Raw genomic sequence first — 13,619 nt, forward strand, 5'->3', positions numbered from 1 at the left:
GGCAAAGAATTCTACAGAATCACCACTCCCTGGCGAATGAAATTCCTCATCATCTCTGTTCTAAAAGGACACCCCTCTATCTTGAGGTTGTGCCCTCTGGTCTTCAGCTCTCCCACCATAGGAAACATCCACTCCACGTCCACTCTATCAAGGCCTTTCACCATTCGATAGGTTTCAGTGAGGTCACCTCTCATTCATCTGTATTCTAGCGAATACAGGCCCAGAGCCATCAAATGCTCTTCATGTGACAAGCCATTTAATCCTGAAATCATTTTTGTGAACCTCCTTTGAACCCTCTCCAGTTTCAGGACATCCTTTCTATGATAAGGGGCTCAGAACTGCTCACAATACTCCAAGTGAGGTCTCACCAGTGCTTTATAAAGTCTTAAAAGTACATACTTGCTTTTACATTCTTGTCCTCTTGAAATGAATGCCAATACTGCATTTACCTTCCTCCCCTGCACATTAACCTTTAGGGAATTCTGCAAAAGGATCCCAAAGTACCTTTGTACCTTAGTTTATTGTACTTTCTCTCCATTTAGAAAATAGTCAACCCTTTTTCTTCTACCGAACTGCATGACCATACACTTCCCGACTATTCACTTCCCTACACTGCTCCAGCTGTCATTTCTTTTCCCATTCTCCTAATCTGTCTAAGTCATTATGTAGCTTCTCTACTTCCTTAAAACTACCTGTCTTCACATCGTAACAAAACCATCGATTCCATCATCCAAATCATTAACATATAACGTAAAAAGAATTGTCCCAACACAGACCCCTTTGGAACACCACTAATCACTGGTAGCCAACCAGAAAAGGCCCCTTTATTCCCATCCTTTGCCTCCTGCCAATCAGCCACTGCTTTATCCATGCATGAATCTTTCCTGTAATATCATGGGTTCGTAATTTCTTAAGCAACCTCATGTATGGCACCTTGTCAAAGGCTTTCTGAAAATCCAAGTAAACATCAACCGATTTCCCTTTGTCTGTCCTGCTTGTTAATTCTTCAAAAAATTCCTACAGAACGGGACAAGGTGGGGTAGGTTTACCTGTGTTATTTGCGGAAAGGAGGAAGTATGAGTGTGAGGCCGGTTTTCTGTGCTCGGTGTCAGATGTGGGAGCTCCCGGACGGCCATATCTGCACCCGGTGTGTCGAGCTGCAGCTCCTGAGAGACCGAGTTAGGGAACTGGAGATGCAGCTCGATGACCTTCGCCTGGTCAGGGAGAGCGAGGAAGTGATAGAAAGGAATTATAGGGAGGTGGTCACACCAGGGCCACGGGAGGCAGATAAGTGGGTCACAGTCAGGAGAGGGAAGGAGAAGAGTCAGGTACCAGAGAATACCCATGTGGCTGCACCCCTTGACAGTAAGTACTCCTGTTTGAGTACTGTTGGGGGGGGACAGCCTACCTGGGGGAAGCAACAGTGGCCGTGCCTCTGGCACAGAGTCCGGTCCTGTAGCTCAGAAGGGTAGGGAAAGGAAGAGGATGGCAGCAGTGATAGGGGACTCTACAGTCAGGGGGTCAGACGGGTGATTCTGTGGACACAGGAAAGAAACTCGGATGGTAATTTGCCTCCCAGGTGCCAGGGTCCGGGATGTTTCAGATCGCGTCCAAGATATCCTGCCATGGGAGGGAGAACAGCCAGAAGTCGTGGTACATATTGGTACCAACGACATGGGTAGGAAAAGGGAGGAGGTCCTGAAAACAAACAACAGGGGGTTAGGAAGGAAGTTGAGAAAAAGGACCGCAAAGGTAGTAATCTCGGGATTACTGCCTGTGCCACACGACAGTGAGAATAGGAATAGAATGAGGTGAAGGATAAATGCGTGGCTGAGGGATTGGAGCAGGGGGCAGGGATTCAGATTTCTGGATCATTGGGACCTCTTTTGGGGCAGGTGTGACCTGTACAAAAAGAACGGGTTTCACTTGAATCCCAGGGGTACCATATCCTGGCGGGGAGGTTTGCTAAAGGCCGATTTATACTTCTGCGTAGTAGCCTAGGCAAGTGGCCTATGCTGTTGTGAGCATTTATACTTGTGCATTGGTTTGTCTGCATCGCTCTGCAATTCACTGCCAAAACGCTAGTTGGCGGTGGGGTTTCTATGCCACAGTGTTGAGTTTCTTCGCGTTGAAACCCAACATGAAGAAACTCAAACTTCAAACAATGGCGACTGAAACTGAAGGAGGGTGAATTTTCTGTGCTTGTCCAGCCACTGAGAGACATGGACGAGGAAATGAATTTCAAATATTTTCCGATGTTGGCAGGTAGATTTGACGATTTGGTTCATCGTCTCCAACCATTTATTTCGCATCAGTGTACGCACAGTATACTCAGAGACTGGCAATCACCATTCGAGTTTTAGCTTCAAGTATGGCGTAGGAGCAAATGCAATGCTACCTAGCAGACCAATCTAATTGCTGCGGTCTGCGTCGCCGCGATGTGTAGTTACATTTTTGGGGAGGTGCGCATCAGGCTATGGCGTAGGGTACACGGCTATGCCGTACTTACGGCATAGATTTGACGCAGAAGTATAAATTGGCCTTTAGGCTACTGGGGAGAGTTTATACTAGAATTGTTGGGGGGTGGGAACCGAACTGAAGAGACTGGGGAAGTGGAAAGCTGGGAGACAGTGTGAGAGGGAGGATAGGCAGGTGATAGAGAAGGGACGCGCTCAGACCGAAGGTTTGAGATGTGTCTATTTTAACACAAGGAGTGTTGTGAACAAAGCAGGTGAGCTTAGAGTGTGGATCAGTACTTGGAGATATGATGTAGTGGCCATTACAGAGACTTGGATGGCTCAGGGACAGGAATAGTTACTTCAAGTGCCGGGTTTTAGATGTTTCAGAAAGGACAGGGAGGGAGGCAAATGCGATGGGGACATGGCACTGTTGATCAGAGATAGAATCATGGCTGCAGAAAACGTGGACGCCATGGAGGGATTGTCTACAGAGTCTCTGTGGGTGGAGGTGAGGAACAGGAAGGGGTAAATAACTTTACTGGGTGTTTTTTATAGGCCGTCCAATAGTAACAGGGATATTGAGGGAAACAGATCCTGGAAAGGTGTAATAATAACAGAGTTGTCGTGATGGGAGATTTTAATTTCCCAAATATTGATTGGCATCTCCCGAGAGCGAGGGGTTTAGATGGAGTGGAGTTTGTTAGATGTGTTCAGGAAGGTTTCTTGACACAATATGTAGATAAAGGTGCTGAGGAAGAGGATTTCTTGGAATGTATGCAGGATGGTTTTTTGAACCAACATGTCGAGGAACCAACTAGAGAGCAGGCTATTCTAGACTGGGTTTTGAGCAATGAGGAAGGGTTAATTAGCAATCTTGTCGTGAGAGGCCCCTTGGGTAAGAGTGACCATAATATGGTGGAATTCTTCATTAAGATGGAGAGTGACATAGTTAATTCAGAAACAAAGGTTCTGAACTTAAAGAGGGGTAACTTTGAAGGTATGAGATGTAAATTAGCTAAGATAGACTGGCAAATGACACTTAAAGGATTGACGGTGGATATGCAATGGCAAGCATTTAAAGATTGCATGGATGAACTACAACAATTGTTCATCCCAGTTTGGCAAAAGAATAAATCAAGGAAGGTAGTGCACCCGTGGCTGACAAGAGAAATTAGGGATAGTATCAATTCCAAAGAAGAAGCATACAAATTAGCCAGAAAAAGTAGCTCACCTGAGGACTGGGAGAAATTCAGAGTTCAGCAGAGGAGGACAAAGGGCTTAATTAGGAAGGGGAAAAAAGATTATGAAAGAAAACTGGCAGGGAACATAAAAAACTGACTGTAAAAGCTTTTATAGATATGTAAAAAGGAAAAGACTGGTAAAGACAAATGTAGGTCCCCTACAGACAGAAACAGGTGAATTGATTATGGGGAGCAAGGACATGGCAGACCAAGTGAATAATTACTTTGGTTCTGTCTTCACTAAGGAGGACATAAATAATCTTCCAGAAATAGTAGGGGACAGAGGGTCCAGTGAGATGGAGGAACTGAGCGAAATACATGTTAGTAGGGAAGTGGTGTTAGGTAAATTGAAGGGATTAAAGGCAGATAAATCCCCAGGGCCAGATGGTCTGCATCCCAGAGTGCTTAAGGAAGTGGCCCAAGAAATAGTGGATGCATTAGTGATAATTTTTCAAAACTCGTTAGATTCTGGACTAGTTCCTGAGGATTGGAGGGTGGCTAATGTAACCCCACTTTTTAAAAAAGGAGGGAGAGATCAACCGGGGAATTATAGACCAGTTAGCCTAACGTCGGTGGTGGGGAAACTGCTGGAGTCAGTTATCAAAGATGTGATAACAGCATATTTGGAAAGTAGTGAAATCATTGGAATAAGTCAGCATGGATTTGTGAAAGGAAAATCATGTCTGACGAATCTCATAGAATTTTTTGAAGATGTAACTAGTAGAGTGGATAGGGGAGAACCAGTGGATGTGGTATATTTGGATTTTCAAAAGGCTTTTGACAAGGTCCCACACAGTGTGCAAACTTAAAGCACACGGTATTGGGGGTAAGGTATTGATGTGGATAGAGAATTAGTTAGCAGACAGGAAGCAAAGAGTGGGAATAAACGGGACCTTTTCAGAATGGCAGGCAGTGACTAGTGGGGCACCGCAAGGTTCAGTGCTGGGACCCCAGTTGTTTACAATATATATTAATGACTTGGATGAGGGAATTAAATGCAGCATCTCCAAGTTTGCGGATGACATGAAGCTGGGCGGCAGTGTTAGCTGTGAGGAGGATGCTAAGAGGATGCAGGGTGACTTGGATAGGTTGGGTGAGTGGGCAAATTCATGGCAGATGCAATTTAATGTGGATAAATGTGAAGTTATCCACTTTGGTGGCAAAAACAGGAAAACAGATTATTATCTGAATGGTGGCCGATTAGGAAAAGGGGAGGTGCAACGAGACCTGGGTGTCATTATACACCAGTCATTGAAAATGGGCATGCAGGTACAGCAGGCAGTGAAAAAGGCGAATGGTATGCTGGCATTTATAGCAAGAGGATTCGAGTACAGGAGCAGGGAGGTACTACTGCAGTTATACAAGGCCTTGGTGAGACCACACCTGGACTATTGTGTGCAGTTTTGGTCCCCTAATCTGAGGAAAGACATCCTTGTCATAGTGGGAGTACAAAGGAGGTTCACCAGATTGATTCCTGGGATGGCAGGACTTTCATGTGAAGAAAGACTGGATGAACTAGGCTTGTACTCGTTGGAATTTAGAAGATTGAGGGGGGATCTGATTGAAACGTATAAAATCCTAAAGGGATTGGACAGGCTAGATGCAGGAAGATTGTTCCCGATGTTGGGGAAGTCCAGAAAGAGGGGTCACGGTTTGAGGATAAAGGCGAAGCCTTTTAGGACTGAGATTAGGAAAAACTTCTTCACACAGAGAGTGGTGAATCTGTGGAATTCTCTGCCACAGGAAACAGTTGAGGCCAGTTCATTGGCTATATTTAAGAGGGAGTTAGATATGGCCCTTGTGGCTAGGGGGATCAGAGGGTATGGAGGGAAGGCTGGTGCAGGGTTCTGAGTTGGATGATCAGCCATGATCATAATAAATGGCGGTGCAGGCTCGAAGGGCCGAATGGCCTACTCCTGCACCTATTTTCTATGTTTCTATAAGCCCACAAGAGGAGAGGCTATACTTGATTTGGTATTGGAAAATGAACCTGGTCAGATGTCAGATCTCTCAGTGGGAGAGCATTTTGGAGATAGTGATCATAATTTTATCTCCTTTACAATAGCATTGGAGAGAGAAAGAACAGACAAGTTAGAAAAGCATTTAATTGGAGTAAGGGGAATTATGAGGCTATCAGGCAGGAAATTGGAGGCTTAAATTGGAAACAGATGTTCTAGGGAAAAGTACGGAAGAAATGTGGCAAATATTCAGGGGATATTTGTGTGGAGTTCTGCATAGGTACGTTCCAATGAGACAGGGAAGTTATGGTAGGGTACAGGAACCGTGGGGTACAAAGGCAAGAAGAAAAGAAAAGCTTACAAAAGGTTCAGAGAGCTAGGTAATGTTAGAGATCTAGAAGATTACAAGGCTAACAGGAAGGAGCTTAAGAAGGAAATTAGGAGAGCCAGAAGGGGCCATGAGATGGCCTTGGCAGGAAGGATTAAGGAAAACCTCGAAGCATTCTACAAGTATGTGAAGAGCAAGAGGATAAGACATGAAAGAATAGGAGGAAATAGCAGAGGTACTTAATGAATACTTTACTTCAGTATTCACTATGGAAGAGGATTTTGGTGATTGTAGTGATGACTTGCAGCAGACTAAAACGCTTGAGCATGTAGATATTAAGAAAGAGGATGTGCTGGAGCTTTTGGAAAGCATCAAGTTGGATAAGTCACCGGGACCGGATGAGATGTACCCCAGGCTACTGTGGGAGGCGAGAGAGAAGATTGCTGAGCCTCTGGCAATGATCTTTGCATCATCATTGGGGAAGGGAGAGGTTCCAGAGGATTAGAGGGTTGCAGTTGTTCCTTTATTCAAGAAAGGGAGTAGAGATAGCCCAGGAAATTATAGACCAGTGAGTCTTACCTCAGTGGTTATTAAGTTGATGGAGACGATCCTGAGGGGCGGGATTTATGAGCATTTGGAGAGGTATAACATGATTAGTAGTAGTCAGCATGGCTTTGTCAAGGGCAGGTCATGCCTTACGAGCCTGATTGAATGTTTTGAGGATGTGACTGAACACATTGATGAAGGTAGAGCAGTAAATGTAGTGTATATGGATTTCAGCAAGGCATCTGATAAGGTACCCCATGCAAGGTTTATTGAGAAAGTAAGGAGGCATGGGATCCAAGGGGACATTGCTTTATGGATCCAGAACTGGCTTGCCCACAGAAGGCAAAGAGTGGTTGTAGACGGGTGATATTCTGCATGGAGGTTGGTCACCAGTGGAGTGCCCCAGGGTCTGTTCTGGGACCCTTACTGTTCATGATTTTTATAAATGACCTGGATGTGGAAGTAGAGGGATGGGTTAGTAAGTTTGCTGATGACACAAAGGTTGGAGGTGTTGTGGATAGTGTGGAGGGCTGTCAGAGGTTACAGTGGGACATTGATAGGATGCAAAACTGGGCTGAGAAGTGGCAGATGGAGCTCAACCCAGATATGCGTGAAGTGGTTCATTTTGATAGGTCAAATATGATGGCAGAATATAGTATTAATGGTAACTCTTGGCAGTGTGGATGATCAGAGGGATCTTGGGGTCCGAGTCCCTAGGACACTCAAAGCAGCTGTGCAGGTTGACTCTGTGGTTAAGAAGGCATACAGTGTATTAGCCTTCATTAATCATGGAACTGAATTTAGGAGCCAAGAGGTAATGTTGCAGCTATATAACACCCTGGTCAGACCACATTTAGGGTATTGTGCTCAGTTCTTGTCGCCTCACTACAGGAAGGATGTGGAAGCTATAGAAAGGATGCAGAGGAGATTTACAAGGATGTTGCCTGGATTGGGGAGCATGCCTTATGAGAATAGGTTGAGTGAACTTGGCCTTTTCTCCTTGGAGCGACGGAAGATGAGAGGTGACCTGATAGAGGTGTATACGATGATGAGAGGCATTAATTGTGTGGATAGTCAGAAGCTTTTCCCCAGGGCTGAAATGGTTGCCACAAGAGGACACAGGTTTAGGTGCTGGAGAGTAGGTACAGAAGAGATGTCAGGGTAAGTTTTTTACTCATAGAGAGTGGTGAGTGCGTGGCAACCGTGGTGGAGGCGGATACAATAGGGTCTTTTCAGAGACTTTTAGATAGGTACATGGAGCTTAGTAAAATAGAGGGCTATAGGTAAGCCTAGTAATTTCTAAGGTAAGGACATGTTCGGCACAACTCTGTGAGCCGAAGGGCCTGTATTGTGCTGTAGGTTTTCTATGTTTCTGTTAGATTCATCAGGCGAGATTTTCCTTTAAGGAAACCATGCTGACTACAGCTTATTTTATCATCTGCCTCCAAGGAACCTGAGAGTAATTCTTTATAATCAACTCCAGCATCTTCCCAACCATTGAAGTTAGACAAACTGTACTATAGTTTCCTTTCTGCTGCCTCTCTCCTTTCTTGAAGAGTGGAGTGACATTCCCAATTTTGTAGTCTTCCAAACCTTTCCCGATCTAGTGATTCTTGAAAGATTACCACTGATGCCTCCACAATCTCTTCAGCAAACCTCTTTCAGAACACTGGGATGTACACCACCTGGACCAGGTGACTTAACTACCTTCAGACTTTTCAGTTTCCCAAGAACTTCACACATTTCATGACTGCTGACACCTGGAACCTCCACCCTACTGTTAGTGTCTTCCACAATGAAGATTGATGTAAAATACTTATTCAGTTCATCCACCATATAGTTGTCCTCTATTACTTCCCCTCCAGCATCAGTTTCCAGCCTTCCGATATCCAGTCTTCCCTCTTTTTTACACTTTCTGTATGTGAAGAAACTTTTGGTATCCTCTTTAATATTATTGGCTAGCTTATTTTCATATTGCATCTTTTTAGTTTCCTTTTATTGGTTGTTAAAATCTTCCCAATTCTCTAACTTCCTACTAATTTCTGCTCTATTATATGCCCTCTCTTTGGCTTTAATGCTGGCTTTGACTTCTCTTGTTAGCCACGGTTGTCATCTTTCCTTTAGAATAGTTCTTTCTCTTTGGGATGTATATGTCCTGTGCCTTCCATACTGCTTCCAGAAATTCCCGCCATTGCTGCCCTGCTGTCATCCCTGCCAACATTCTTTTTTCAATTAATTCTGGCCAGCATCTCTCTCATGCCGATATAATTCTCTATATTCGATTGCACTACAGTACTGATTTTAGCTTCTCCTTTGTAAATCTCAAGGTGAATTCAATCACATTACGCTCATGTTCCCTGAAGGTTCCTTTACCTTAAGCTCTCTAATCAATTCCGGTCCATTGCACATCACCCAATGCAGAATGGCTGCCTCCCTAGTGGGCTCAACCATGAGCTGCTCTCAAAAGCAATCTCGTAGGCACTCTAGAAATTCCCTCTCCTGTAATCCAGCACCAACCTGATTTTCCTAATCTACTTGCATATTGAAATCCCCTATGACTATTGTAACATTACACTTTTGCCATGCATCTTCTTTCTCCCATTGTAATTGGTAGGCCACATCCTTATTACTGTTTCCACGTCAATATATAACTTCCATCAGGGTCTTTTTACCCTTGCAGTTCCTTAGCTCTGTACACAAAGATTCAACACCTTCTGTCATCTAATTATTTGATTTTATTTTTCACCAAAAGAGCAACGCCACCCCCTCTGCCTTCCTGCCTGTCCTTTTAATACAATGTGTATCCTTGGACATTAAGCTCCCAGCTATAATCTTCTTTCAACCATGATTCAGTGATGCCTACAACATCATACCTGCCAGTCTGCATAAGGACTGCAACTTTATCTATCTTATTCCATAGACTGCGTGCACTCAATTATAACACCTTCAGTCCTGTATTCACCCTTTTTGATTTTGTCCACCTTTTATGTTGCAAGTTATCCTCTGAGCTGCAATGTTGCCCTGTTATTGTATCAGCCTCTCCTCACTACGTATTACCTGTTTGTAAACCAGTTACCTCATCTTCAGCAATATTGTATAGTTGAATGATTTCTCCTTGTTATGAACTTCATAGTGCATCGTCAGGTCAGATAAGGTAGTGAATCCGTCCCACACTTCAAGCAGTTGAGCATCTGATCTCTAGTGATCATTTAATTCACTGGAAGTTGGACTCAGTTCTTTCTTTTAGGCGTTGATCTCAACTACTCTCATTAGCTACTGAAGTATGGACGGACATCAGCTGGCTCCGGACATCGTACCTGATCTCAATGTTGCACTTCAATTGGTAGAAAATCGTATATCTACTTATCTGAAAGATGCATCAAGTTCTTCAAGCCAGATAAACTCAGAACTATATTTTTCGTACAAGTCCAGTGCAGCCATTTCCAGCGTCTTTCGTCCACTGAGCACGTGCATGCCTTTCGGCCCAACTTTGGACTGACAGCACCCGCACACTTGATCTGCAGTGATAATACATTCCAAGCTCAGAGAGTTCTGGATTAGAACAGTGCCTCTGAAAGCATTTACAAGCATTGCCTCCCCCTGCCAAACGGTAGCATCCAACCAATATTTTTATGATAGCTCAGTACCTAACTTAACATAGTAAGCTCCCACAAGCAATATACTCAATGACACCAGGCACTGTGTGTGTCAACAGTCAAAGTCAATGTAATTTTTTTTCCTGTTAATCAGCTTCCAAATATTGCTACTGTCATTCGTTATCACACCCATGCTCCAATTCCCTACTTATCATATACTCTTACTCCCATCACTCTCGAGAGCCTCAAACTCTGCCCTGTGCTGATCCATCTCTGGCTTCTGACCCTGCTCCACTGAACATCCAAATAATCGTTCCCCATTCTACTTTCAGCTTAGAGAACAGAGCTATATTGTAACAACCTGACTGTGAGTGACACAGCCCTTTGGAAGCACTGAAAACGATCCGTAACATTTAAATGAGCAGAGAATAAGAGTATTAACAACCAATATCACTCTTCTTTGGCCCAGCGATTTGAGAGATGAACATATCAGACACAACTGCAGTCATCTTGTCTTCTCCTTCAGTCTGCAGAAAGTCGTGAAGAAAATTCAAGGGAAGCCTCTTAACCACAGAGTGGTGACTGTTTGAAACCAATCACCTCAGCGAGAGTGAAAGGTGAACACAGGGATGGATTTAAAAGAATTGTTGTGGAACAGAAATATTGGCAGGGTCTAGATGGGCAGATTTGACTTCCTACTGTACACCAGGTGTGCAGTGATTCACAAACTACCTGAGACAGACTTTAAAATAGAACTGATTTATTTGTCACAGATTCCGAATATTAAACACCAGCCCCATTAAAGGTGAACATCAGCATAAGAAACTCATCTCATGCCCAGTGACCAGGGTGCAGAATTGGGTGTGATGAACAGCAGCAATAATTGCAGAGTTTGACATGAACAGACTTTGGAACTTGCCTTTGCATTCAGAAACCATGATGTTTAAGTATACAGCACTAGCATTTTAAGTATAAAGCTTATTTACACTTTTTCCTCAGTGTGAACTTGGTAGTGTGTCACAAGGTTGGATGATCGAGTAAATGCCTTCCCACATTTAGAACAAGAGAACGGCCTCTCCCCAGTGTGAACTCGTTGATGTAGCTTCAGTTGAAACAACCGAGCAAATCCCTTCCCACAATCTTTGCAAGTGAATGGTCTCTCCCCAGTGTGAACTGACTGGTGTGCCAGTAGGTAAGATGATCGAGTGAATCCCTTCCCACAGTCAGAGCAGGTGAATGGCCTCTCCCCAGTGTGAACTCGCTGGTGCACCTTCAGTTGAGATGACTGACTGAATTCCTTCCCGCAGTCTAAGCAGGAGAATGGCCTCTCCCCAGTGTGAACTCGCTGGTGTGCCTGCAGGTGGGAAGACCGAGTGAATCCTTTCCCACAGTCTGAGCAGGTGAACGGCCTCTCCTCAGTGTGAACTTGCTGATGCAACTTCAGTTGAGATGACCGAGTAAACTTCTTCCCACAGTCTGAGCAGATGAATGGTTTCTCCCCAGTGTGAACTAAATGGTGTGCGTGTAGGTTATATAACTGAGTGAATCCCTTCCCACAGTCTGAACAGGTGAACAGCCTCTCCCCAGTGTGAACTCGCTGATGTACCTTCAGTTGAAATGATCGAGGAAATTCCCTCCCACAGTCTGAACAAGAGAACGGCATTTCCACAGTGTGAACCGAATGGTGTGCCAAAAGTTTTGATGACCAAGTGAATCCACTCCCACACTGAGCAGGTGGTCTTTCTTCAGTGTGAACTGACTGCTGTGTTTGTAAGTGGAATGACCAAGTGATTCCCTTCCCACAGTCTGAGCAGGTGAACAGTGTAAACTGACTGGTATATCTACAGGTGGAATGACTGAGTGAGTCCCTTCCCACATTCAGAGCAGATGTATGGTCTCACCCCAGTGTGAACTCACTCATGTTCTGCAGTTCAGATGACCGAGTGAATCTCCTCCATACATGGAAGAGTTGAACAGTCTCTTCCCTTGTGAACTCACTGGTGTGTTTGTGGGTGGGATGAGTGAGTGAATCTCTTTCCACACACGGAACAGGTGAACGGTCTCTCAGTGGTGTGAATTTTCTGATGTATCTTTAGCTTGGATGGCAGAATGAATCATCTCCCTCATTCAGAACAGGTGAACGGTCCATCGCACTATGTTGTGACCTTGCTGATGCATCTTCAGACTGGATGACTGAGTGGATCCCTCCACCACACACACAGTAAGTCAATGGCCTCTTTCCAGTGTGAACTCTCTGGTGTGCCTACGGGTCAGCTGAATGAACCCCTTCCCACACTGAGAGCAGGAGAATGATATCTCCCTGCTATCTATGCTTTGGCAATTCATCATTCAGATGTCATTCGTAGGGAATCCCTCGTACAATCAATGCAGTTGAAAAACTGATCTCCAGTGAACAAATGCTGGTGTGATCTGAGCACCCTGGTTCCAGTGGATTTCACTGAGTTACAAAAGACACAAAGCACATTTCAAGCTGCGATGGGGTACTCCTTCATCTCCAGGGATGAACAACAGATACATTGATGCTGCAAAGGAAATATCTGATCGCTCCTTAGATAGCTGGACAGGGACAGCAAAACCAACGTTTGGGACTCCTGTACACAAATTCTTGGTCGTTTGTAAACTGTAAAAAAATTTGCAAAAGACATCAACGGGTGAAGGACATTTTACATTAGATAATCTAAGTCTCTATGCTGAGCTCTGACATCACACTGTTATTGCAAGGTTCAACCCAAGTTGAAGGAACAACTTCTCATCATCTAACTGGGCACAATGCAGTCATCCAGACTGACTGTCAATTTCCCTGACTGTTTTTGTCTGTATCAGAAACAGCCATTCCTATCTGCCTTCAATTTGTCTCTCTCCATTAGTATTATTTCAAGTTCTGGTCATGTCGCACAGTGCTACAGAGCTTACACGACTGAACCTGGGGACTTTGTAATTTCTTCAACCAGTTTTCCCACAGATGACTGAGGGTGGTGAACTCATTGATGACAACGCTAATGAATATGAAAGAGAGGGCAGTGGTCTTTCTCATTGGAGTGTGGCACTTCCGTGACCTGCAAGTTACAGATCACTTGTTACCCAGGATAAGTTTGCTAGAGCTGTTTGGGAGGGTTTAAACTAATTTGGCAGGGGGATGGGAACCAGAACGATAGGGATGAGGATGGAGCAGCTGGTTTACAAACAGAGGCAGTGTGTAGTGAGACTGCTGGCAAGGATAGGCTGACGATAGGGCAAAATTGCAATCAATGGGATGAGTTGCAATGTAAAGGTGGATGAAATTGAAAAGGGTGATGAATACAGGACTGAAAGTGTTATATTTGAATAGATGCAGTATGCAGAATAACGTCTATGAACTTGTAGCAGAGTACTGATTGGCATGTATGAGGTTGTGGAAATTACTAAGTCATGGCTGAGGAATGACTACAGTTAGGAGCTTAACATCCAAGGATACAAACAGTATTGAAAGG

General features: G+C 44.3%; 1 protein-coding gene across 4 annotated transcripts in view; it reads right to left on the bottom strand.

Moving 5' to 3' along the window:
* The window catches only part of LOC134357148 (zinc finger protein 214-like), a 47,960-nt gene that overhangs the window by 8,832 nt on the left and 25,509 nt on the right, over nucleotides 1-13,619 (bottom strand). For 3 of the 4 annotated variants that reach the window (XM_063068452.1, XM_063068450.1, XM_063068451.1), the window contains one exon: nucleotides 10,894-12,769. The exons of the other annotated variant lie outside the window; for it this stretch is intronic. In XM_063068452.1, the coding sequence (XP_062924522.1) occupies nucleotides 11,111-11,791 (681 nt within the window). In that variant the 5' untranslated portion in view covers nucleotides 11,792-12,769 and the 3' untranslated portion in view covers nucleotides 10,894-11,110. Of the gene's footprint in view, nucleotides 1-10,893; nucleotides 12,770-13,619 lie in introns of those variants that run through there. 4 annotated transcript variants of the gene reach the window in all.

Source organism: Mobula hypostoma, chromosome 15, assembly GCF_963921235.1.
Source record: "Mobula hypostoma chromosome 15, sMobHyp1.1, whole genome shotgun sequence".
Classification (NCBI taxonomy): Eukaryota; Metazoa; Chordata; class Chondrichthyes; order Myliobatiformes; family Myliobatidae; genus Mobula; species Mobula hypostoma.